Source organism: Macaca fascicularis, chromosome 11 (assembly GCF_037993035.2).
Source record: "Macaca fascicularis isolate 582-1 chromosome 11, T2T-MFA8v1.1".
Lineage (NCBI taxonomy): Eukaryota > Metazoa > Chordata > Mammalia > Primates > Cercopithecidae > Macaca > Macaca fascicularis.
The window spans coordinates 139,391,061-139,417,684 of NC_088385.1; the positions used below are offsets into that span (position 1 = coordinate 139,391,061).

The 26,624-nt window shown below is 58.3% G+C and overlaps 1 protein-coding gene and 1 long non-coding RNA gene across 13 annotated transcripts in view; one reads left to right on the top strand and one right to left on the bottom strand.

Annotated features, from left to right (window-relative positions):
* GALNT9 (polypeptide N-acetylgalactosaminyltransferase 9) overlaps window positions 1–26,624 on the bottom strand; it is a 122,788-nt gene that overhangs the window by 70,731 nt on the left and 25,433 nt on the right. For 8 of the 10 annotated variants that reach the window (XR_012419796.1, XR_012419794.1, XR_012419795.1 and 5 more), the window contains exon 2: window positions 16,220–16,400. Coding sequence is in view for 4 of the 10 variants with exons in the window: in XM_005572668.4 (XP_005572725.3) it covers window positions 16,220–16,400 (181 nt within the window). In the remaining 6 variants the exon portion in view is untranslated. Of the gene's footprint in view, window positions 1–8,737; window positions 10,271–16,219; window positions 16,401–26,624 lie in introns of those variants that run through there. The other 2 variants (XM_074005948.1, XM_065525102.1) reach the window with 2 other exon arrangements.
* Window positions 9,799–14,321, top strand: LOC135966366 (uncharacterized). Of its 3 annotated transcripts, XR_012419799.1 has the most exons (4): window positions 9,799–9,909; window positions 10,319–10,549; window positions 11,915–12,282; window positions 13,389–14,321. It is a non-coding gene; the product is annotated as an uncharacterized lncRNA (long non-coding RNA). The 3 variants fall into 3 exon arrangements; XR_010579681.2 differs by having other exon boundaries at window positions 10,319–12,282; XR_012419798.1 differs by having other exon boundaries at window positions 10,319–10,561; window positions 11,915–14,321.

Below are 26,624 nucleotides of genomic sequence, written 5' to 3' on the forward strand. Positions count from 1 at the left end.
GTGGCACAGACCCTTGGAAAACAATCTGGCTGTTTGTTGAAACATAAAACGTGGATATTTGAGCCTGGAGTGCAAGCCAGGGCTAGAGCTAGATGTCTGGGACTGTTTGCCTCCATTAGACAGGACTGAAAGGCACAGACAGAGGGAGGAGGCCAAGGCCTGGGCCCTGGAACCCCAACCTCAGAGCTCTGCAAAGGCACAGAGGCTGTGGGCTGTGCGGCCAGGGAGGACCCAGGGCGGCCTCAGCACAGAGTCAGGGGGAGGCCTCGCGAGGCGGCGTCACCTGCCCGACGGCGGCCGAGGAAGATGCTGGCCGAGAATTTGCACTGGGCTTGGTGACGGGCGGCCTCGACGAGTGTGATTTCCACAAGTGGCAGGTCCCACCCCCCCGTGGGAAAAGAGAAAGCAGAACCAGTGGCTGCAAGCTTTTCCTAGGAGCGGGACCGCCAGGCAGAGCAGAGGAAGGGGCAGGAGGTCAGTGGCGTCCTCTGGGCGGGAGCCACCCAGTCCCATTTGTGTCTGGTGCTGCTGGAAAAAGCGGGAGACAGCGGAGGGGAGTCGGGGAGGAGCCTGTGCCGGGTCCTAGAGCCCAGGGCGGGGTGGCCTTCACCCAGGGCAGGTGCCGCTCAGAGCAGGAGGGCGGGGCGTAGGAAGCCGGGCCCGTGGTCAGACATGGTTTCAGCTCAAATACCAGAAGTGACTGTGAAGAAAGCAGGAGTTCGGCTCCACGAATTCGGGGCCGAGGGCGGAATCGGGAAACAGACACCGCTGGGAATGCACACCTGGGGCAGGTGTCAGACGCATGGGGCCGGAGCCCTGTGGGGTGGCACGGGGTGCCTGCTGGGATCCTGGCCTGACCACTCACTTTCCCGTGTCTAACCAGCTACGCAGGCCTGGCCTTTGCCTGCAGAACACACCGGCGAGGGAGACAGGCGCACCGGATCGGCCAGTTCCCCGGTGACTTAGGCCCAGCCTGCTTTATAAACAGCTCTGAGGTCTGAACTGCACAGACAGACCCTCTCACTGAGGGCACCCCCAGGTGATTTCGGTCTCCAGCTCTGTCTCAGGAGCCACGCTCTGGAAGAAACTCTTCAAAGAAAACTGTTCCTGAGACTGCTCTCGTTCAGTCCAACAAGAACAAGTCCCATTTAGGGACGAGAAAGGAAATAGGGTCACATCTATTACAGGACATAGTGCTGAACAGACACCTTTTGTAAAACAGTCTATTGACTGTGGCCAAGACAATTGTAAAATATGGGATTGATTAACACTGAGCTTGGCACATAGTGAGCACCTCTGATCCTGGGTGTGAGAAACAGAAGCTAAGTTGTCATAGAGGGGAGCGGGGCTGAGAATCACGCCAAACCCCATGTCTCCCTGAAATATGATCACCAGGAACCTCCTCCAGAAGGCAAAGGCAGGCACGGAATCCTGCAGGCTTCACGGAGCCCTGCCTGGGGGCAAACCGGAGAGCTGGGGCCTGGAGTATCCGGCAGGTGATGCCACCTCTGTGCCCTACCAGGTGCCACCTGGAGATAAACCCCAGGGACAGGAGCCCCTGGGAACAGCTGGCTTCACATGCTAGCTCTTGGGTACATAATGGTTCGGATTTTACGACTGTAATCAATAGGAACCCAATTTGACTTTAATTGACTTCAATTCTTTCTTTAAGAAGAAATGGATCGGATGTGTCTGAGGTCCCAGGTGGAGCTGTTGGCCGTCATCTCCCAGCCAGAGCCCGGCCACACAGCCACAGCCATGGCCACGGCACCCTGCAAGGGATGCCAGGAAATGTGCTCTTCACTCTGGCTGGAGCCCAGATACATTTCAGAATTCTGTCAGGGAGGGGGAGTGGGAGAAAAGTAAGAGGGAGATGATGGTCAGTCATCGACACAGAGGGAGGAAGGGGAGTGGGGGAGGAGACAGGGAGGCAGAGGTTCAGAGAGAGGAAGGAGGAGATGAAGCAGAGAGACAGAGGGGGGAGGAAGGAGGGAGGGAGGAGACAGAGGCAGAGAGAACGAGACAACAGCAGCACAGTCCTTAAAAATCAAGTAGAGGGGAGAGCAGGTGCCTCAGCCGCTGCCGTCCGCTGCTTCCCCACAAAAGATGCTGCACCCGTCACTCTGCGCCCGTCACTCTCTGCCCATCACTGTGCCCGTCACTCTGCGCCCGTCACTCTGCACCCGTCACTGTGCCCTTCACTCTGTGCCTGTCACTCTGCGCCCGTCACTGTGCCCGTCACTCTGCGCCCGTCACTGTGCCCTTCACTCTGTGCCCATCACTGTGCCCGTCACTCTGCGCCCGTCACTCTGCGCCTGTCACTCTGCGCCCGTCACTGTGCCCTTCACTCTGTGCCTGTCACTCTGCGCCCGTCACTCTGCGCCCGTCACTGTGCCCTTCACTCTGTGCCTGTCACTCTGCGCCCGTCACTCTGCGCCCGTCACTGTGCCCTTCACTGTGCCCTTCACTCTGCGCCCGTCACTGTGCCCGTCACTCTGCGCCCATCACTGTGCCCTTCACTCTGTGCCCATCACTGTGCCCGTCACTCTGCGCCTGTCACTGTGCCCTTCACTGTGCCCTTCACTCTGTGCCCGTCACTCTGCGCCCATCACTGTGCCCTTCACTCTGTCCTTCACTCTGTGCCCGTCACTCTGCGCCCATCACTGTGCCCTTCACTCTGTCCTTCACTCTGCGCCCGTCACTCTGCGCCCGTCACTGTGCCCTTCACTCTACACCCGTCACTGTGCCCTTCATTCCGCGCCCGTCACTCTGCGCCCATCACTCTGTGCCCGTCCCCCGTGCACCCTTCAGTGCTGTGTGTTACTGTGGCAGCAGCGGCCACATGGGGCCACATGGGGCCACACGTTCTCAGCAGGGCGGTCACACGTGAACAGCTCGTGTTTGTCTCTGAGCCCTGGAGACACGTTTGCCAGCCGTCGAAACTCCAGTCACCCGCCACTGCCAGGGCTCGAGGGCGGGGGGAGGAGGAGACAGGAGAGGGGAGAACGCCGTCACGCCCCGCCAGGCTCCCCAGCTCAGAGCAGCCCCAGAGCCGTCGGGGGATGCACCGTGGGGACGGAAGCACGGCGGGGACCCCTCTGTGGGACCGGCCCAGGTCTCACGAGGACCCAGGGAAGCGCCCCTCAACAGGACACAGTGGGCAATGGCGTGGGCAGGATGGGGTCGGGGCAGGCGCTCCTTGGCGTTCTGACGGTGGCTCCACACAGGCCCGCCACGATGCCCCACAGCAAACTTGTGCAGAAGAAAATATCGCAGTGCCACCGTCCCACTGCCGGGCGCTAAATTAGTTCCCAGCTTCCCACGACACCCGGCAGCAGTGGGAGTGCCAGGGCAGGTTGTCGCACATTCCTTCTGGACTGTTCTGTGTTTTCCGCAGGAGAATGCTCTATCGCACTTGGTGCCATTAATGTGCACCTAACAACCTGGCACTCATCACAACCCTTTGTAGACAAATTGCTGTTTAAACTGGAAATAATGTAATACATACACCCCATTTTTCACCCAGCACTAGTTAGCATAAAATAATTTGTTTTACCCATAATACAGTACCCTTCTCAATGAACAAATTGTCTTTAATTTTTAAAGGGATATTTATCAACCATACATTAAATATAACGATGAATGAAGCAATACAAAGCCTGTGCCCGACGCCCAGTTTAGGAAAAGTGGGTGATCACCCCGGCGTCCACCCCCCTCCGCTTCGCAGGCTGCCGTCTCTGGGCCTCGTGTGCGCCTGGGCTGGGCCTTCCCCATGGCTCTGCCCCACACCTTCCCATCCCCAGTCGCGCCCGGCATGCCTTTGAATTCAACGCCATGGCCATTGTCTCCCGCACACAGGCCTCAGAGCCCCACTCCTTCTCCTGACATTTGAGTTCCTGAGATTCCACCCAAGTGGCTGTGAGCTCTGTGGTCATTCTCGCTGCCAGGCTGTGTCTGTTCTATGAAATCACAGTTCCACTCTGCTGGTGGGGGCAGCAGTGGCTTCTGGACTCTCGTTCTTTCTTTCTTCTTTATTTTTGAGGCAGAGTCTTACTCTGTCGCCCAGGCTGGAGTGCAGTGGCGCAATCTCGGCTCACTGCAAGCTCCGCCTCCCGGTTCAAGCTATTGTCCTGCCTCACCCTCCCAAGTAGCTGGGATTACAGGCGCGTGTCACCACACCCGGCTAATTTTTGTGTTTTCAGTAGAGACAGGGTTTCACCTTTTTGGCCAGGCTGGTCTCGCGTGATCCGCCCGCCTAGGCCTGGGGCTCCTGTTCTTGTTTGGTGCAGCTGCTGCTGGCTGCCTCCTTCTGGTTTCCAGCTGTGCCTGAACCAGCTCGCCCCACTTCAGTGGTGGCAAAGTGCCCTTCCTGGGGGCGGGCAGCCCAGGACCCACAACTGGGCCCCCATAGGCTTCAGCAGCTCTGTGTGAGCAGCCCTGGCCCCTGGCCCTATGCTGGAGGCAGCGTCCTCCCCATTCCGACGTCACAGAGGAAACAAATGTAAACCGCCCAGCAGCGGCCCCCGAGTAACTCAGCCTGAGCGGAACCCGAGGGTTCTCTGTGGGATTTAAGTGGCACCGTTTCTGTCAGACAGAAAATAAACAAAATTTATGGTGTTTGGAAAGCATCAGAGTTGAACGAGATCATGGCACCCGGAGCCGCTTGAGAGCCGCAGTGATTGAGGGCTGGGCAGAGGCGACGCGGCTGGGGACAGGCCAGGAATGTCGGCCGTCGCCCCATTCAGGGAGCACAGGGCGCCCTTCCCAGGGCCTTGGGGCTCGGAGGAAATTCAACCCTGTCAAGCTCTGAGGCCTTCGGCGCATTTAGCTGTTGAAGGAAGACCCACCGTGGTGGGCTCCAACGAGCATTTTCACATTCACAGTGAGGCCAGCCCGTTCCCGCTCCCACCAACCCATTGCAGGCCAGAGAAAAGCCAGACGCCTGCTCCACGTCCCTCTCACACTTCTCCGCTCTTCACAACAGGCAGCCTGGCCAGCCCCTTCTCACCTCCCTGGGCACTGTGGCTGCAACCCCAGGCCTGGCAAGGTCACGGTGACCTCCACACCGGCCCATGCAATTCCAGGCTTCCCATCACCCCTGAGAAGGTCAAAGGCCCGGGTTGCTCAGCCAGGCTGCTCCCTCCACCATCCCCTCTCAGTTTCCTTTGGCTCACTCCCCTGCGGCCCAGCCCCTGGCTCTGTGGCCCGTGCTCTAGGCCTGCTCCTGCCCCAGGGCCTTTGCGCTCCCCACCCCCACCTGGATACCTGGATGGCCACATGGGCCCTCACCCTTCAAGAGGCTCACCCCGTGCTCAACGTAAAATCACACCAGGGCCCCAGCCTCCAGCGTGCTGCTCTGCCTCTCCCTCCCCCACCCCCGGCTTGCTCTTTGCATCCCCGCCCTGCTCTCCTGCCAGCCAGGGCTCCTGGAGCAGGGGTTCTGCCTGCGGGTTTGCTGTTTCACCGCCTCATCCCGGCACCCAGAACTGTAGACGCACACGGGGCTCCATGTGTGGCCTTTACGGAGCTTGAATTCATCGCTCACGGCAGAGGGGAAGGCAGGTGATGAGCAGGCAGCATCCAAAGCCTCAAAGCTGTCAGTGAGTCTCCAAATGGTTTTGTTTGAACATAACATTAAAAGTCTACGTTGTGGCTTGGGCTGAATTAGAAGGTACAGCACCACACACACACATGCACACGTGAACATATGCCACACACAAGAACATAGCCTCCACACACGCACACATGGGCAGACACATCTGTGAACACACCACAGACACACATGTGCACACAAGATACACCGCACACACACGCACCCTCCCCCGTGGGCTCCTGGCAGCAGGGGCTGTTCCCACCACTCAGGTGCTTGCCCCACCTGGGGAACTGTCCAGTTGTCACCAACTCACTTCTAAGCCATCCATCAGGGCTTCCCAGCCTTAACCCCAGACTGCAGGCTCCGCCTCTCCCTATCCAGCCTGGCGTGCAGGGTGTGATGTGTAAAGGTTCAGCCCCTCCCTGTCCCTTCTTTCCCCACATCTAGGCTGTCCTCGCCAGGCCATGGACTTCTGCTGTTGCCCTGCTCGGCTCCTTTCCTCCTCCTCCTCCTCCCCGTAAAACGTGGGGCTCACCCTGGCGGGAACTCCCCAAGTAGCGGGGTGGAGTTCCAGCCTGGATGAAGCGGAGGACACAGAACCAGGTCTGAGCCAATCAGCATGGCAGTAGGCTGAGAGAGAGATGCACGGCCCAGTCAGAGCCAGGAGAGGGTGGCCGGGCTCCGGGAGACAAGACGTGAGGCTGGAGCGGCTGCAGCCTCTTGCAGACAGTGGAGGCTCAGGCTAAGCCCGCAAGGCCAAGAGGAGCGTGGAGAGCTGGCAAGACGCTGGCCCGATGACATTGCCTGAGCCATGAATCCTACTGGCCAACGCCAGGACTTCCTCAGGCCTCGTCATTGCAGGGACACTTCCCTCCCTTCCTCCGTCTCTCTCCCCACTGCCTCTCTGTCTAGCTTGAGCCAATTTGAGATGGATTTTCTGTCACTTGCTGTTGAAGGAGTCCTGCTCCAGCACAGGTGGATTTCGTGCAAAAGAAACCCACAGTATTCAGGTCTGTGTGGAAGCGCTTGCCTGTGATCGGCACGTGCCCTTCGCCTTGTGAACAGGAGCCGTGGGTGATACGAGCGCCTCGGCTGGGCTGCCAGTGTCCATCTGAGGTCCGTCTGTCTTCAGGTGTGTGCTGCGTCTGTGGGTGAGATGCTGTGTGTGCATGTGCGTGTGCCCAGGTGTGTGTGTGGGAGAGGGGGGAGCTGGATCCCAGGCCTGAGAAGGCTCTTCCTGCTTAGAGAGTCCAGGGCTGCCCGGCATCGAGCAGGCTCTGCCCCACAGGTCCCAGGGAATCCACACTGCAGCAGGAAGCCACAGGGCAGGAACCTCAGCTTTCTGGTTTGGCTTCCATGAACCAAGGACAAGACTGGCTTGAAGTTGTGCCCATAGAGGCCCACAGAGCTACTTCAAAGGCAAAGACCACCCAGTGGGAGTGGGTCCCCCTTGAGCTCACCCGAGGGTCCCACTCCCCCTGAGACATTTCCTTCCCAGGGCACAGACCCCAGGCCTGGACGGAGCCAGGCATGCGTGAAACGGGAAGATGTCAGTTGGGGAACCGGCTGCAGCTCCCGCCCTTTGATGAGAAACAAAACCTGGTAGCTGCCCCTCGGAAAAGCCACACGGCTCGCCGCACGTCTCCACAATGGTGCCTGGCTTCTCCCATCCTCAATGTCCACGTTCCCCACTTCTCATCACAGACCCGAAACACAGGAGGCTTTAGAGAGAGCACCTTCGTCAGGAAGCCGGACTGGGCTGAGGTACCTGCTCCCAGCTCCTCAAAGTGCCATCCACTAAATATGCACCGATTAGAGCTGACGTCCAGGCTGCTCAGGCTTACACGATTAATATGCATGAAGATTCCACACACACAGAGCAGGGGTATGTTACTGTGCTGGGATGTAGGACGGCTTCTCGGATAAAGTCATTCATTTTTATGATTCTGCTTAATTTGGATTTGCCAGTCTTCCTTTCATTATCCCATGGGCCAGTCTTAATACTCAGGACCTGTGTTACGTGCTTTGAGGCATAATTAAAGCCACTGCCTAATTAGAAAAGCATCTACTGCCCGACAAAGAAAATCAGTAACGCAGCTCATGGAGAAAGTGGTGAGGAGTTGGTTTGAAAGCGGATGGAATCACCTGTTGGAGCCAGAACACACACACACGCACATATGCACACACATCACACACGTGCACACATGTCCACATATGCACGCATGCACACACATCTGCGGACACACACATGTACGCATCACACACGTGCACACACACACCCCTGTGGGCACACACACGGATACATGCACACATGTACATACACACGCACACACATCACACACGTGCACACATGTCCACATACGCACTCATGCACACACATCTGCGGACACACACATGTACACATCACACACGTGCACACACACACACCTGTGGGCACACACATGGATACATGCACACATGTACACGCAGACACACATGCACACGTACAGGCATGCACACACTCCTACGTTCTATGTGTGTTTCCGACGACTAGACCCACCAAACCAAACCAATCAGCAGTGCAGTTTCTGCCGAGATAGTTGGCGTCTGAGGGGTTAAAGCCATGCAGGAAATCCAAGTCTGAGTTTTGAGTGGGCCCGGCTGAGCTTGCTTTTGTTTACTTCTTTAATCATCCATGGACTCTTCTGAGGCCTGCAATAGCCAGGCACAGCCACCCATGTGGGACAAGATGCAGCTTCGTGGCTGCCTGCAGGGGATGGAAGACTCCCACAGACACCTGCTAACATCACATGCCCGTGTGTCACCGCAATGCCACGTCCAGTCTGAGCCATTCCTCGCCCATGTCCCTGTCCTTGTTGCATAGCCGGCCTCCAGCGTGTGGCTTCATGCAGTGACCGGACTGTCGTGTGACCTTCTGCCACGGTTGCCAGGGTTGGCACTGAGGCAGACCTGCTGGGGGATTCTGGGTTGCAGCTGGAGCGCTGGCACTGGCTGGACGCCTCTCTTCGTGCTGCCCAGGGTCCGTCCACGTCGACTCCCCGTGTGAGGCGTGTGGGCTGCCTCACAGCCCGGCGGTTCCAGGACTGCTAAGGACTCCCCTGCAGCCCCGGCTCTGCTACCAGCACTGGGCTAGAAGCAACTCACCTTCCCACAGCCGCCCTGAAGGCACGTAGCATCACCCTGGATGTCCTGTCTTGATGGGTGGAGAATCCCACGGGTTTCAAGGGCAGGAACGAGGTTCTGGAAGGCGTGTTTCCATCCATCCTTGGAAAATACCATCTGCCACAATGGGCTCTGTGAAGAAGTGAGATTCTGGGAAAACGCACACCGTATAACAGGAGCCAGTGCACGGCGGCCCAGGGGCCAAGTCCTGCCACCATCTGTTGCCATGGATGCAGGGGCCCGGCTCCCAGCCATGCCCGCTCACATGGGACTGACCATGGCCACCCTTCTGCCACAACAACAGGGTTGGGGAAACTGATAACTATCCCTCAACAGCTATCCCCACGGAGACTGTGGGGCCCAGAAGCCTCAAATGTCGACATCTGGCCCTTTCTAGACAAAGTGTGCTGAGTCCCAGGACGTCAGCCACGAGGGAGTCGCTGCCCAGGCATGAGGCAGCCTGGCGAGGGAGTCGCTGAGCAGGTGTGACTGCAGCCTGGCGCCTGAGCTGCAGCCGGGACTCCGGCTGGGGAGACACTTCTCCAGGGGCTGGGGAGCCCCTGCCCCGAGCATGGCTCTGAGCCTCTCTTCTGAAGCTGAGGCCCTGCCTCTCAGTCAGCATCCAACAGTGGCAGTCACAGAAATCCAGGTCAGCCTGGGGAGGCAGACATGCTTTGGTTCACACAATGGCAGGGCCTCGGGAGGAGCTTCAGGTTCTGCTGGACTCAGGGCCTGGGATGTGCACTCAGGGGAGCCCCTCACACGAGGCCTCACTCACACCCAGATTCCCTGCACGTCCCAGCCGAGGCTTCACTCACACCCAGGCTTCCTGAGCGTCCCGGCCAAGGCGGTCCTCAGAGGCCCTAGCTCTGTGGTCTGCACATCTGTGTCCCTCCCACGGTCACATGTTGAAGCTGTGACCCTCTAACCAGTGACACTATCAGGAGGCGGGACCTTTGGGAGTGACAAGGTTGTGGGGTGGAGCCTCGTGATCGGGAAATGGGATTCATGCCATATTCAAGGGAGTCCCGAGCTGCCTCGCCCATTTCACCCCAGGAGGATACAAGGGGACAGCTGCCGACAACCTGACAGAGACCCTGTGCCAGGCCCCACCCCACCGGCACCCTGACCTTGGACTTCTGGCCTCGAGAACGGTGAGAAACTCCATGTGTTGTTTATAAGCCACCCGCTCAGTGGCGCCCTGACCACGGCCAGCAGCTCTGAGGCCCTCTGTCCACCCCGGCCCCCTTCCCCTCACCCCCACACCCTCTCTGGTTTTTCTAAACTCCTTCTCCCCATTCTAACCCCACCCTCTGGCCCCTGCGGGCTCTGGAGAAGCCCTGGGGACAGTAGGCAGGGGCCAGGCTGTTGGGCTCCCCGAGGCCCCTGGGGGCTGGGAGTGGGGGTTAAAGTCATCCAGGGTTTTACCGGGGGTGGGGGGGCTCCGGCAAGACCCTGTTTAAACCTCCTTTCTACCACAGCATGAGCACCGGGTCACACCCTTCCTACCACAGTGTGAGCGCTGTGTGATGAGACCCTATTTAAACCTCCTTCCTACCACAGCTTGAACACGGCGTCACACTCCTCCTACCACAGCGTAAGCACCGCGTGACGCTCTTCCTACCACAGCATGGGTGCCACCTCACAAGACCCTGTTTAAAGCTCCTTCCTACTGCAGCGGGGCGCCGCGAGTGCCACGTCACACTCTTCCTACCACGGCGAGAGCGCCGCCTCACAAGACCCTGTTTAAACCTCCTTCCTACCACAGCGGGGACGCCGCGTCGTGCTCTCTGGGTGTGTCTCAAGGTGTGGATAATCCAGACTTCTGAGTTTAAAAAAATACCAAAAATAAAATAATTAGGCATCCAACATACAAGTTATTTGAGGACTTAAAAATAGCACAGCAGGCTGGAACACGAGGCCTCTAACCCGATGGTGCCATCTACACCCACAGCCCCCGCCCGGGAGGGTCTGAGCCAGGCAGCCTCCCCGGGAGCCGGTGCTGACACAGCCAGAGAAACCATGCCAGACCCGGGCCCCGCTGTCCCCAACACCTGCAGGCCAGTGACTCAGGGCGGTGGAGAAAGCCCAGAGGAAGTGGAGGCGGAGCTGCCCTCCCTGGGGCCGGGCCCGCCATCTGGACGTGTCTCCAGACGCTGGTTTAGGGGAATCGGGAGGGCTCACTTGAGCGTCCCTTCTCTGCTCGCTCTTCCAACCCGGGACAGAAGACCTGACTGCTGCCCACACCAAAGGGTGTTCCCAGGGCACACGCCGCTCGGGCCCGGGCAGGCAGGGCCGCTCCTCGTGCTTGGGGAGCCTGGAGCTGTCGGCCCTGCAGCTGAGGCCACGGGAGGCCAGGGACATGCAAGCTCGGTGCCCGAAGTCACTTCTAGAGCGGGTTCGGTGTCCCTGAAGGTCCAACTCTGCCCCTAGGCACCACAGAAAATGCCACTAGCCCCTGGTGTGGACGCTGGGCCCCCGGGGAGGCCTCTACCCCGTCACCCAGCCCGTCCCAACAGGACTCAGCCTCCAGTGGCTGCCATCAGACCAGGGCACGGTGACTGTCACCGCAGAGGGCCGCGTGTGGGACGGCAGGGGCTGCGGGGTCTCTGTGCTCCCCAGTAACCCCGGTTTCCGCCGGGGCGGCCCCGCTCCCCAGCCCCCTCCAATGCGGATTTAGTCTCGTTTCCCACAGGGAACGGGTAACAAGGCTTGACCAATCAGTGAACGCCATTCCCCAGGCTGTTGGCTGTGATTGGGTCCCAGACAAGCACGTGACCCACTATGGGCCAATGAAAGTCGCCCGAGACTGTCGCTTGCATGGTTGCTGGGACGGTCCAGAGTCCTCAGTGGGGACGGTGGCTGCAGCTGCCACACCTGGAGCCTGAGGACGGCGCGGGCCAGTTCCTCCCTGGGATCTCCCCTCCCCGAGCCCAGGCTCTGCTCAGCTCAGCCCCATGCTGTCCCCTGTGCGACCGCTGTGGGCTTCCTGCCAGGCTCCTCCGCCCTCGGGCTTCTGTTGGGTTCAGTCTTGGGAGGCAGCCCCAGAGCCTGAAGGGTGGAAGGAATGAGGGGCATCCCAGATCCCCTCCCCACCGTCTTGGCAGTGGTTTCTTCTCTCCAGAGTTACTGTCCCTACCCCCTGTCCTCTCTCTGCAGCTCCAACTCTTGGCTGGGCACCTGTGATTCTCGCCCCTGTCCCTTCAGGCCATAGAGAGAAGAACATTCCAGTGCGGTCACTTCCTGGATCAAATTCCTGGATGCCCAGTGTCCACCGGGTGTCCTGGATTGACTGTGGTCACTGCCTGGATGCCCAGTGTCTGCCGGGTCTCCTGGATCCACTTCCTGGATGCCCAGTGTCCGCCGAGTCTCCTGGATTCACCGTGGTCACTGCCTGCATGCCCAGTGTCCACCGGGTCTCCTGGATCCACTTCCTGGATGCCCAGTGTCCACCGGGTCTCCTGGATTCTGCCCATGTCCACGTGAGGGCACCATCAATTTCCTGCGAGGATCCTAAGGGAGTCAAGGTACATCTAACCCGAGAGCAGTCAGGGGTGGACTATCCCCTAGATCAAGCCATACCTGAAGCCCCACCTTTCAGTTGCCTGAGTCAACAGAGTCCCTTTTTGGGTTGAGCCATTTTTAATTGGATTTTATGTCTTATTGACTGACCCATCCGGATGGCCAGCAGTAAGGGGTTTCTTTTTGGAGGATGAGGGACACCAATGTGTCTTCTCCAAGGTGAGGAGATGCCTGAAGGACAGGAGGCACTCACAGGAGGCCCTGGAGACAGATGTGCCCCACAGGCATCCCGAGGACGCCTGCGGCCTGGCAGCATGGAGACTCTGGGTGAAAACAGAACCTTGTGAGCTGCCCTGTCTGTGTCTGTGAAGCAAAGTGTCCGGAAGGGGTCTGCATGGAAGCTTCCGAGAGCGGTTAGGGGAAGGGGGCCTACGTCCTCCCCAAAGGGCTGGAGAGGGAGGCAGGCTGTGCCCCCAGCCCAGAGTCGGGAGGAGGCCGGCAGGCAGCAGCTGTGGAAAGGAGGCGGAGCCCCCCAACTCCTGAGCCAGCAGAGGAAGGAGTGGGACAGAGCCCGCCCCAGAGGGAGACGAGACCCCGGGGAAGAGACCCCTCAGGGCGGCCCCCCAGCCCCTCCCGGGCTCAGCTTTCAGCCTGCACCCCCGTCTGGTCCCTCAGAATGACTGGGGTTTCCACTCTTTCTGTAAAATCTCTAGACTCCATGTCCCCGCTCTGCCACCACCTACTCTCTGTGGGATCTCAATAAGGAGATTTAACCTTTCTTGCCTCAGTTTCCCCATGTATAAAATGGGACAATAACAGGCTCTGCCTCTAAGCTCGCTGCAGGAATTAAGGGAACAGTGCATGGTCTGCAGCCAGCCCCTTGCAGCCAGCAGTTCTTCAATGACCCCAGGGAAAGGCCGGGCACCGTGGAGATGCTTCCCAGCCATACTCGCTGAGCCGCGCTGGGTTTGGGTCTCTCCACCCAAGCTCCTTTTTGGAAAGTGGTCCCTGGGAAGATGGATAAGACCCGGCGTCCACCGGGGTCTGCTTTCTAAGTGGTACGCTGTGAGGGCCGTTGCAGGTGAATAATTCCCTGTGATCTATTCTGCAGGCACTGGGGAAGCTCCAGGTTGGGTGCGGAGCTGGAGAGACCGTGGGCAGGGCCTGCGAGGGGCAGGCGAGGGGCCAGGAGGCCTTCGCGTTCGAGCTTCTCGGCCACAAGTGCAGGGGCGGGCTGGGCGTGGGGTGTGTGTTTCACTGGTGTCAAAGCCTCCTCACTTTTTTGGGGAAAGAAATGGGATATAAATACATGTGTAAATATCTATATAAAATTCACATTCTCTAATTCAGGAGGCAGATAGCTGTGTGCCTTCAAACCAGAATATCTGTAAACTGGGTTTCTATCAGTGAGGGTACAGAGCAAATGCCAGTTCTTTCAAGGTTCACTCCGATGTCGTCTTCTATGACATAAGAACGAAGCTGGGACTGGCCACTCCTGCCAGACTTTATCTTGGCAGACGGGGTTTCCTGCCGCACAACAGCTGCCTAAAGGCTCATAGCCAAGAACGGTGCTCGCTCCAGCAGTGAGGCTAGCCCTGACAGCAGAGTTCACCCCCAAATTTAGGACACACAGGAGCCTTCAAACCCCCCACACACACACCCACATGTGCACACATGTACACACGCACATACATGCCTGCACACGTGCACACACGCACACGCGTGCACACACACACATGCGCACACACATGCACACGCACACACCGTGCACACTCAGTGCACAGGTCAGCCGACGTGCACCAGCCACTTTCCAAACCGAAGTCATTCCAGCCCCAAGTCTGTAGCTGGCACCACATGAAAACACCACTGTGTTCTTACTTACGGAGCATGTTTCTTTAAATTGGCCTATTTTAAAACTAAATGCATTTTTTATTTGAAAAGGAATCTTCATTTCACCGCTGCAAATGGAAAGCTGGCATCGCTTGTGTTAAATCATGGTAACCATGAAAATAAGTGGAATGAAAATAAAATAATGTCACACTCTGGATGTGGTTCAGGTGCGGAAGCCTCCGTGCCCAGGCCTCAGCCCTGTTTGTCTAAACGACTCATGGAGACCCCTCCAGGAGGAATCAGAGCCTCGGGAGCTGGGCCCGCCTCACCTGCACCGCTCTGCTGTCTAAGGAAGACTCATCACACCTAGAATCGGTTCCCAGGGCGTGTTTGTGGGAAAGGTGTGAAGTGGGCCCCACCTGGCTAGAACAGGGAGCTCCAGCTTCCCACAGCCACCTCTACGTGGCCCGGGGTGCTCCCTGCACCCCCAGACACCGCAGGCCTGTCTGGCCATCTCACGTCCCTCCGTCCACACGCGGGGAACCCCAGAGCAGCTGAGTGAACACCCTGGGAACCACTGCCTGAGTCACAAGGAATGGAATGGGGCTGAGACACGCCTTTCCTCCCCCCTTCTCTTCCCTGCCAGCCTCCCCATCCCCATCTCAAATGAGCTCCTGGCCCAAGAATCCTGGTGTCAGGGTCCCCTGGTGGGTGGGGCAGGCTGACCACACCAGGAGCTGCAGAGGGGGCTGCCCTCCCACCTGCTCTCCCTCTGGCAGCTCCAGGAGGAGGCAAGTATGGCTGAGGCCACCTGCCACCACCCCACGGTGACAACGCGGCCCTGCTGGGCAGCCCTGAGCGCCCGGCTTCTGTAGGACGATGCCACCAGGGGCCCTCCCAGGGAGCATCCTGTCATGGGCTGGGCTCTGTGGACAGAGGCGCAGAAGGGGCTGGCAAATCCTGCCTTGTCGTGGCTGCTCCCTCAGGGCAGGTGTGAGGGTCAGAGACCAGGCTCCATCCCGAGTGGCACTGAGGCAAAGCCGTAGCCTCCAGGGCCTGGCTCCTGATTCACCCACTCTTGCAGCTTGGGGGGCGACAGGATGGGAGGTGCGCAGGCCACGGATGGAACGGGAATGCCCTTCGCTTCAGACACAAGCGACACCCAGCTCAGCAGTGAGAGGCCACAGCAGCTGGGACCAGGGCTGGCAGGGCCTGACACAGGGTGCCTGTGCTGCATGAGCCATGATGCCTCAGCCCGGCTTCCGCGGTCCCCAGATGCAGCTACGGCAGGGGTGCCCCAAGCCTGGGGTAGGCCCTGGGAAGGACGCCCGCAGCCAAAAGTGGGGGAGGGGGAGAGACACAGAGAGAGAGAGAGAGAAAGACAGAAGATACAGAGAGATTGAGAGAAGGAGAGAGGGAGAGACAGGAGGAGAGACAGGGAAGACGGAGGAGGCAGGAGGGCCCCACGGGCCGGGACTCCTGACCGCTCCACTTTCCCACAGCAGACCTTTGCGCCTTTCTCCCAGGAGCCCACAGCTCGGGAGACCACTCACTTCCCCAGCTGGCTCGGGGGGGCACTCACTTCCCCGGCCGGCTCGGGGTGGGGGCACTCACTTCCCTGGCCCGGAGTGGGGGGCCACTCACTTCCCCGGCTGGCGCGGGGTGGGGGCACTCACTTCCCTGGCCCGGAGTGGGGGTCCACTCACTTCCCCGGCTGGCGCGGGGTGGGGGCACTCACTTCCCTGGCCCGGAGTGGGGGTCCACTCACTTCCCCGGCTGGCGCGGGGTGGGGGCACTCACTTCCCTGGCCCGGAGTGGGGGGCCACTCACTTCCCCGGCTGGCGCGGGGTGGGGGCACTCACTTCCCTGGCCCGGAGTGGGGGCACTCACTTCCCCGGCTGGCGCGGGGTGGGGGCACTCACTTCCCTGGCCCGGAGTGGGGGCGGCTCACTTCCCCGGCCGGCGCGGGGTGGGGGCACTCACTTCCCTGGCCCGGAGTGGGGGTCCACTCACTTCCCCGGCCGGCTCGGGGTGGGGGCACTCACTTCCCTGGCCCGGAGTGGGGGCGGCTCACTTCTCCAGCCAGCATGGGGGGGCAGCTCATTCACTCACTTTCTGGGCCGGTAGTCGGGGATGCTCCGATCCAGGGAGATGCGGTCACTGAGCTGAGCGTTGTAGCCGTACTCCTCATACTTGCCTTCCGCCTCCTGGCCGTCATCACGCAGGGTGGCCGCCAAGCCGCCCTGGCCCAGGCCTCCTGGCCCCTCCACCAGGCCGATGGGCTTGGCGAGGCCTGGGGGCAAGGAAGAGAAGGAGGTCAGGCAGGCCCAGGACACGCTGCATCTGTACCCAGGAGACTCCCCTCCCACCCCTCTCCCCGACGGCCACTTCCCCCGCCCCTGGTGCAAGCCCAGCAAACTCTGCAGATGGGAGGCTGCCAGCTTGGGACATTCCAGAAAGTGCAGAGGGAAGGGCGGTGCTGGGCAGAGGAGGGAGGGATGAATGGGTGGTGCATGGGGCTCTGAAGGCGGTGGACTCTGTGTGATGCTGTAATGGTGGAATTTGTTACTATGTATTTTTTGATTCAGGGTCTTGCTCTGTCACTCAGACTGCAGTGCAGTGGCACTATCTCAGCTCACTGCAGCCGGGCAGCCTGGAACTCCCAGGCTCAAGCGATCCTCCCACCTCAGCCTCCTGAGTAGCTGGGCACACCACCAAAACCGGCAAATTTTTGTATTTTTAGTGGAGACGGTTTCACTGTGGTGGTCAGGCTGGTCTTGAACCCATGACTTCAAGCGATCCACCTACCTAGGCCTCCCAAAGTGCTGGGATTGCAGGCGTGAGTCACTGCACTGGCCAATACTTGTTCTTACGCAATTGTCCAAACCCACAGCAGGTGTGACACTGAGTGAGCCCCTGTGAGCCACGGCCCTGGGTGAGCCGCCTGCATCGGGCGGCGTCGGCTCGATACACAGTCACACTCACGCACGTTCACGCCCGGGCACTGTGCCTGGAGGGTGGAGGATGCGGGAACTCCGCTCAGTCTCTATCAACCCGAAACTGCTCTGACGGTCAGACCTACTGATGCTAAAAATATTAACTCAAAAACTGCAACGACTCTAAGAAGATCAGGTGTTTTAAACGCCACGCCACTGCCACCAACCCCACCAGCCCTGAGCTGGACACATATCCGCATGCACGCTGCTACTCTGGGGTAGGAAGAACCGAGCCGTCGACACAGGCAGCAGCCAAGACGCGGCTCACACACGTGACGCCAAGTCAAAGAATCGACACAGGAGACCTCATCCCGTGTGGCCACCGGCGTGAGGTTCAAGAACAGACGGAATCCCAATCCCATCCCACAGCCATCGGGGAGGGACGGGGACCCCGGGCTGGGGCAGCGTCGACTGGAAAGGGGCCGGTGGAACCTCTGGGCTGATGGGGAGGCTCCACGGCTTTGTCAGGGTGTGTGGCGCGGGTGCCCAAGGGGGCCGGGCCAGGGAAAGTTCTAGGTGCTCAGTTGTGCTGGGCAAGTGGACGTGCCTTGGGGATGCTCATCCCACGGGGACGGGGGTGAGAGGGGTATCTGCCCCCATAGATGGCACCGTTGGCTGTCTCTGAGCTGGGAGTCTCTGGGGCATCGTGGATTTGGGAGGCAGGTGCCCAGGAAGAGGCGGCATGGACCCCTGGGGCTGGGCTGCCTTTTGTCAGCTTGCACAGAGAGGTCTCTGGTCCTCGGAGGAGGGCCGGTGGAAACACAAACTTGGGAAATACCCGATGCTGACGTCCCACAGCTGCCCGCATGGGAGGGGCCCTTCTCTTGTGGCACCAGCTCCTGGGGCCCGGCGGGGTCTCTGTAGGATTCCTGCTCCGGGCAGGGACCGATGCCCTGGGGAGACTCCAGTCCGTGACCCTCCCCCCGCAGCAGGGCAGTGAGTGGGTTTCTCCCCTCCGCAGAGCCGAGGCTTTGAGCCTCCTGGAACCTCTGGACTTTCTGGAATATTCTATTTTAAATGGATAAACAAAGTGTTCTTATTTATGTAGGACTGAAGGCTACAGATTGGACGTACAATTGAAAAACGACACAAATCACTTCCCTTTGTTAATACTGTGCGATAAATACGTAATCATGCTATTTAAAAATATCAATACTGCACTTGCATTGTTCACTTTGGAAAGTCTGGAATTGGAGGTCTCCCAGAGGCAGGCACAGCAGCTTCTACCTCGAGAGAGACCTCATCATTCCCAGGGCTCAGGCCTCAGGTGGGGATTGGCCGCTTGGCCAGAGGGTGGCTGAGCGTGGTTCCGGACGGCTGCCCAATGCCTGGCACTGGGGCTTGACACCTGGCAGGAGGGTGGCTGAGCATGGTTCTGGACGGTTGCCTGATGCCCAGCATTGGGGCTTTATACCTGGCAGGAGGGTGGCTGAGTGTGGTTCTGGACGGCTGCCTGATGCCCAGCCTTGGGGCTTGACACCTGGCAGGAGGGTGGCTGAGTGTGGTTCCGGACGGCTGCCCGATGCCCAGCGTTGGGGCTTTACACCTGGCAGAAGTGTGGCTGAGTGTGGTTCCGGACGGCTGCCCGATGCCTGGCATTGGGGCTTGACACCTGGCAGGAGGGTGGCTGAGCGTGGTTCCGGACGGCTGCCTGATGCCTGGCATTGGGGCTTGACACCTGGCAGGAGGGTGGCTGAGTGTGGTTCCGGACGGCTGCCCAATGCCCGGCGTTGGGGCTTTACTTTTTCACTTGTAAAATAAAATATGCACGAGTTAAAAAATTCAAACAATCCAGAAAATCACGAAACGGAGAGTTGACGACTGTGTGCTCTGTCTCCTCTCCAAGCGCCACACTTCAGAGGAGATGCCTTTTTCTGGTTTGAGTCCTTTTCACTGTGTCTGCTGCAGATCCAGGTCTCGCCTCGTCAGCCTGAGACGAGGTCCCCTGACTTCTTGGCATGAAAAATGAGGGGCTGAGCCCGTTTTCACCCCACCTTCTTCCCCTGCCCCCCTCCTTCCCTCGATTTTTCTTAGCTATTATTTTTAGTGATCCTGTGGTTACCTTGGTGGCTTCAAAAGGAATACGTAAGCCTCTATTTCTGGAAGCTCTGACTCTAGCCAGCATCTCCAGACTCCCTGCCTCATCAGATGAGAAATGGGCGCCCTGATCCACCTGCCGCTCAGCTGTGCCGCTACTTTTACACCCCTAAAGGCATCTGTGACACCCACCCTCGGCTCTATCACCGTGAGTGAGTGTTCGCAGGACTTGACGACGGGGTGGTTCTGAAATGCAAAGCAGGCCGGGCGTGGTGGCTCACACCTGTGATCCCAGCACTTTGGGAGGCCAGGGTGGGCAGGCCGGGTGCCGTGGCTCACACCTGTGATCCCAGCACTTTGGGAGGCCAGGGTGGGCAGGCCGGGTGCCGTGGCTCACACCTGTGATCCCAGCACTTTGAGAGGCCAGGGTGGGCAGGCCGGGTGCCGTGGCTCACACCTGTGATCCCAGCACTTTGAGAGGCCAGGGTGGGCAGGCCGGGTGCCGTGGCTCACACCTGTGATCCCAGCACTTTGAGAGGCCAGGGTGGGCAGGCCGGGTGCCGTGGCTCACACCTGTGATCCCAGCACTTTGAGAGGCCAGGGTGGGCAGGCCAGGTGCCGTGGCTCACACCTGTGATCCCAGCACTTTGGGAGGCCGGGGTGGGCAGGCCAGGCGTGGTGGCTCTCACCTGCAATCCCAGTACTTTGGGAGGCCGGGGCGGGCAGAACACTTGAGGTCAGGAGTTGGAGACCAGCCTGACCAACATGACAAGACCCCATCTCTACTAGAAATATAAAAATTAGCCAGGTGTGGTGGTGCGCACGCACTTGTAATCCCAGCTACACGGGAGGCTGAGGCAGGAGAATCGCTTGGACCCAGGAGGCAGAGGTTGCAGTGAGCTGAGATCGCGCCACTGCACTCCAGCCTGGGCGACAGAGCGAGTGAGGCTCCATCTCAAAAAAAGAAAGAAAGAAAGAAAAAAAGCAGTAAATTGACATGCCCACATCAGGATTACGTAGTTACAATCCACCATGGCGCCAGCACGGCATGGACACTATGACGGAAATATTCTATCACCCACTAAACCTGTGCTGCTTAATGAAGAACTTTCAAAGGTCAAGACAGTATCATTGATTTTCCTGTTACACTATCAATTTCTCAGAATTATGCATATTTTGACTTGTTTTAGGTTTGGATCTTGACTTTTCACATGCCCTTTTGGAGAAGACAAAAAGATAATAATAATAATAATATCTACTGAGCAAGCGCCCTTCATACACATTAACATGTCATTCTCCACAACACCCCTGGGACATAGGCTCTGTATTTCACCCCATTTTGCAGATGAGGAAACTGAGGCTCAGAGAGGTCAGGCCACACACACAGGGTCACAGGGCTGGTCAGCATCAGAACCATGTTTGAACCCACGCAACGTGGCATGGAGCAGCTCCTCCCGACAGCCGTGCTCTGCTGCCATGTGAGCTCAGGCCTCCTGGCGATGTGACCGGGGAGCACAGCCCCATCTTCCCAGAGATGTTCCCGACTACAGGGCCGGCCCTCAGTGCCCTCGCCTCATGGCCTTCTCACTCCCAGGCCCCTTTGCATCAATTGTTTGCCCAGCGGCCACCCCCGGGCCCTCTTCACTCTAAGCCTGGGTGGGCTCCATCGCCCTGTGGATCCCACGTCTGCTCAGGTCCTGGAGGTCCTCTCATCCCACTGAAGTATGTCTCTAAAGAAGTCTGAAGAAGGGCTGTGTGGAAAGTAAACTTGCTGAGCCCTCAAATGTCTGGAAGTCTCTTTCGTTGCTCCTCATGCTGGCTTGATAATTGTGCTGGGTATAGAACTCCAGGCTCGACGGTTTTTTCACCTCATGCAGCGCCCAGTGCTGCCTGCGAGTGTTCTGAGGTCGGCAGGACCCTCTTTCTTCTTCAGACAGGCATTTTGTTTCTGCCTGTCTCTGGACACTGATTTTTGTTGTTGTTGTTGGGATCCTAGATTTGGTCAGGGCATATCTTGAAGCGAATCACAGTCACACTTGGCAATCCACACTTTACAGTCACACTTGGCAATCCACACTCATGTCGACGTTCAGCTCCAGGAAGTTTGTTCTGTTAATGATGTGACTGCATTCCCATCTGCCATCCCTGTTTTCTCTTCTGTAACTTCTGTTAAGTGAACCTTTCCTCTCCCGGTTTATCTCCTGCCTCCAGAGGCTTCATTCTCCATTTTCATTCTCTTGGTTTTCATCTCATCAGCTTGATCTCTTGTCGTGTTGCCAGTTAGCCTGTCCCTTGAACTGGCTTTGTTATCATCTATTTAATCCCAAAGGATGCTGTTGTCCTCCAGCCGCCCTGCCTTGCACGAATGGCAAACTTGTTTTACTCCATGTGGTTGGCAGCAGCCCAAAAGCTGTCCACATCCGAATCCCTGGAACCAGCGAGTGTCACGTTACACAGCTAAGGGGGCTTGGCAGACGCCCCCAGCTTTGCCTGAATCTGCTTCATTGGCCAGAAGGTGCGGAGGAGCTGGGCCTTCACTGGCCTACGTGCTGTGGTCCCGTCACTTGCACGGGGGTTAGGGAACACCCTGGCCATGCCACTGCTCACAGCTTCCTTGCGGAGGAATGAGGGTTGCCAGGCCTCCCACTGAGTGTTTTGAAGAGAGAGGCTGCCATTCCCATCCTCCCTCCACCCTGGGGCTCCATGCCTCCCCTCACTGCTGCGCCTGGGCTTAAGAGAACCAAGCAGCCCCTGGTCCAGACGCTGCTGCCCGCTGAGCTGCCTGATTTCTCCTGGCTGAGGGTCCTCCTTGGTCACAGGTGGGCCACCGTCGAGTCCCTGTCCCAGGACTGTGCGGATGGTGGACATGGAGCTCAGGGACCCTGAGCCCTGCACTGGGCGTGCACTGGGGTAAAGGAGCCTTTGCTGCCTCGGATCCGATCTTCTTCCTCAGCTGGTGGAGTCAGTGCTGTCACTATTCCATAGCTGCTGAGAGAAGCTGCCTGGGGGACACCAGTGCCAGTACTGGGCCTCTCCTTCCCTGCCTGCACGGTGCCCGGCACTGGGCTGTCGGTGAAGCCAGGGTGTTGGGGGTGGGGAAGAGCAGAGCAAACTCTCCAGATGCCCGTCCGAAGGCCCTACTGGCTTCCCAGGCTGGAGGCCCCATCTCCAGCCCCTGGGCTGTGGCAGCACCGGCCACTCCCTGTGACCCCCAGTGCAGCTACAGGGACCACTGGCGGCTCCATCCCACAGTGGGTTTAGAGGGATTTGGTCCTGAGCCCTGCAGCCGCAGGCTGGGCGTCTCCACACTTTTACCAGTTTCTTCATCATTTGTCCTTGTTTCCTGGTGGGATCAAGCAACCCTGCCTCTTTGGAAGGAATTCTTTGTGAAAGAAGATATGAGGCCATGCTGTAGAGAACAGACAGGGAAGATGAGAGCTCCAGAAATCCTGCCGCGAGGCACCCACGGCAACCTTCCTCACCGGCAAAATCAGGTCCGTGGGATTTTCACTTTTCCGAGCTATTAACGGATTCCTCCTGCTCCAAAGAACGTGACCAGGAAAGCCAAGCAGCTCTGACCGCACCTGCCCTCCCAGAGGCTGCCCTGGGCCTGCGCCTGCTCCTGCCCTGCCCTCCCGGAGGCTGCCCTGGGCCTGCGCCTGCTCCTGCCCTGCCCTCCCGGAGGCTGCCCTGGGCCTGCGCCTGCTCCTGCCCTGCCCTCCCGGAGGCTGCCCTGGGCCTGTGCCTGCTCCTGCCCTGCCCTCCCGGCTGGAAGTCCTGACCCCAGCCTCTGCTGGCACCTTGGCGCTGCATGGCCGCTGCCACCCTGAGCAGGATGCCTGAAGCCTCTGAGACCTGGCTCCAAGGCCAGAGCCGGAGTTGGTCCCCAGCCTCAGCCTCAGCATCACCTGGAGGTCACCAGAGCTCCTGAGTCTCCTGCCTGACGTGCGCCTGTGGATCAGACACTCCCGGAGGGGCCTGGTGGGCTGTGTTTTAACAAGGACCCGGGTGACGCAGCCAGGTTTGAGAAGCACTGTTCTCAGGCTGCTGTTCATGGAGGAGCCTCCACCGTCAGGGGCCTCACCGGGCCTCAGGGGCGCAGGCTGGGGGCCATGGGGAGGCGGCTCCCATCTCTTTGCTGACTCTGGTCAGAGTCATTTGTTCATCTGACCCACCTGCTCCAGGGACAGCTCTGGGGGGAGGTCAATGGTGAAGACCTGGTGCCCCAGGAGAGCCTGTGCCCCCCAGTCCCACCAGCCCCACCAGTGTGTCCATAGCGGTTGCCAGAATACCAAAGTACCGTTGGCCACATCATTCACAGATTCTGTGTTTGCAAATGTTCCTACTCCCTAAAATTCATCTGTAATCCCAAAATCGATGCTCGTGGTCTTCCATGGCCATTCACAGACAGGCTTAGAGGGGCAAGATCTTTGGTCAAACAGGGTCAGGCTCCACTTCTCCTTCCAGCTCCGACTATACACGGGGTCCCCTACCTTCTCCTTCCAGCTCCGACTGTACACGGGATCCCCTACCTTCTCCTTCCAGCTCCGACTGTACACGAGGTCTCCTACCTTCTCCTTCCAGCTCCGACCATACACGAGGTCTCCTACCTTCTCCTTCCAGCTCCGACTGTACACGGGATCCCCTACCTTCTCCTTCCAGCTCCGACTGTACACGAGGTCTCCTACCTTCTCCTTCCAGCTCCGACTGTACACGGGATCCCCTACCTTCTCCTTCCAGCTCCGACTGTACACGAGGTCTCCTACCTTCTCCTTCCAGCTCCGACTGTACACGGGATCCCCTACCTTCTCCTTCCAGCTCCGACTGTACACGAGGTCTCCTACCTTCTCCTTCCAGCTCCGACTGTACACGGGATCCCCTACCTTCTCCTTCCAGCTCCGACTGTACACGAGGTCTCCTACCTTCTCCTTCCAGCTCCGACTGTACACGAGGTCTCCTACCTTCTCCTTCCAGCTCTGACTGTACACGGGATCCCCTACCTTCTCCTTCCAGCTCCAACTGTACACGAGGTCCCTCATCTTCTCGACTCAGCTCCGACTGTACACGGGGTCCCTCACCTTCTCCTTCTAGCCCTGACTGTACATAGGGCCCTTCTGCAGCCACTTCCATCATAACCAATTCACTCGAGATAACTCACTCACTCCCAGGATAACCAAGCCACTCCCAAGATAACCAACTCACTCCCATGATAACCGACTCACTCCTACAATAACCAACTCACTCCTGAGACAACCGGGCCAATTCCACTAAGCGACTCACTCTCATAATAACCAACTCACTCCCAAGAAAACTAACTCACTTCTGAGAAAACCGACTCCCAAGGTGACCAACTCATTCCCGAGACAACCAATTCCCTCCCACGATAACCAACTCACTCCTGAGATAACCAAGCCATTCCCAAGACACCTAGCCCACTCCTGAGATAACTAACCCAGTCTCACGATAGCCAACCCATTCTTGTGATAACTAATTCATTCCCAAGGTAACCCACTCCCAAGTTAACTAACCCACTCCCATGATAACCATTGCACTCCAGAGCTAACCAAGCCACTCCTGAGATAACCCCCTCCCATGATAACTAATCTGCTCCCACCATAGCTAACCCACCCCTGAGATAACCAACCCACTCCTGAGATAAGCCACTCCCATAACTAACCCATTCTCACATTAAGGGCATTAACCCCTTGGAGAGGGCAGGGCCCCTGCAGACCCCTCTCAATGCCATGGTGGGGGTGAAGCTTCCCACGCGGGGGCAGCTGGCAGCGCATTCACAGCACAGCACCGACCGTGTTCCTCGTGCAGGCGTCGCACGAGCTTTGCCTCCTTTAATCCCCAGGGTTCCCTCCAAGCCAGGTGCTTTTGTCACCCCCCTGTAACTGATGAGACTACCGAGGCTGAAGGTTGGGCCCATGGCCAGGAGGCAGTGAGCCCCAGCCACACTCCGCCACAGTGCTCTGAACTGCAAAGCTCTCAAAGAGGGTGTCCCAGGGGACCGAGAAAGGCACCGCCCCGTATCGTGTCAGGCAAAGGTGTTAAATAAACAGCCACTAAACCATGGTCACACCCCTTTCAGGAGAGGAAGGGCATCCTCTCCCAAGGAAGCAGGTGACGGTGCCCGCCTGGCCTTGGGGACCACGGCTGTGCTTCACTGTGTGCCCTGCTTCACAGACGGAAGTGCTGCTGCGGTGGGCACGCGGGAACCGTCCAACGAGAACCACACAGGATTTTCTGGGCCAGACTAAGGTGCCAGCTGGACACTTCTCCTCCAGGGCACGTAAAGGGTCTCCATCCATGGGGCTGCCCCATTGCCGGCCCCTGCCCCTCCCAATTCTGCCTGGAGGTTGGGATGGCTGTGCGAACATTCACCACCGGCACCGCACGAGGACTGCCTGGTGGCCACGGGGAAGGAACATGCCGTGTGGACACATTCAGATTGAACCTGGTGGCCACGGGGAAGGAACATGCCGTGTGGACACATTCAGATTGAACCTGGTGGCCACGGCGAAGGAACATGCCGTGTGGACACATTCAGATTGAACTAGCCCTCAGAGGAGGGACCTGGGGCCCCACTCGGTGGCCGGAGGGGAGGCCAACCCCTCCCTGGCAAATGCAGCCTCGCCGCTGCCCTGTGTGACTTTGGACAGGGCAGGTGATTTGGATGCGGCTCCAGGGCGCACAGAACATGCGTGTGCCACCTTCAAGATGGAGGGGTCTGCATTTTGCTTTTTGCCTCCACATAAAGTTATGGCCACAGATGCCTTCTGTGCCATCACAGGTAGAATTCAATTACAGTCATAGCAATGACCTTCCAACCACCAGGAAACATCCATCAGACGGCAGAGTCCACAGAAACGACTGCCTGACAACCCCGAGAGCTCACGTGTTTATCACTTATTTATTAATTACATATTTAGGATTGCTTATTTCAGAAATTGAACCACTGCGTCAAAGATAGAGAAATTTCACGAACCTTGGTGCCAAGTCATTTTCCAGAAGGTTTAGATTAGTTTTGTTTCACTGCCAGCAATATATGCTTCCACTACTTTAATTAGAAAGTGCATCACTTCTGATTGGAAAAGTCATAAATGCTTCCGGTAGAAAATTCTACACACACGGACACACACACACACGCACACATGCACACATGCACACATGCACACACACGCACACACACACACATGCACACAGAGGATCACCTGGGGTCTCATGCTGCAGGGAAAACTAATATCAGTATTTTCGCGCTCCATATTATTTTATAAGATCACGTGAACCTCCTCGGCGCAGCTCCATCCACATATCTGGTGTCTGCCGCCTGCATTCTGCTGTTATCACTGCGTCTTGAGTATTTTCCCACGTCACTAAAAATTCTTCATAAACATAACTTTTGATGGCTGCAAACATAAAATGTCAATTTGTAGCTGCGCCATTTATTCCTCCATCCAGTAGCAAAACTCACGGAGATT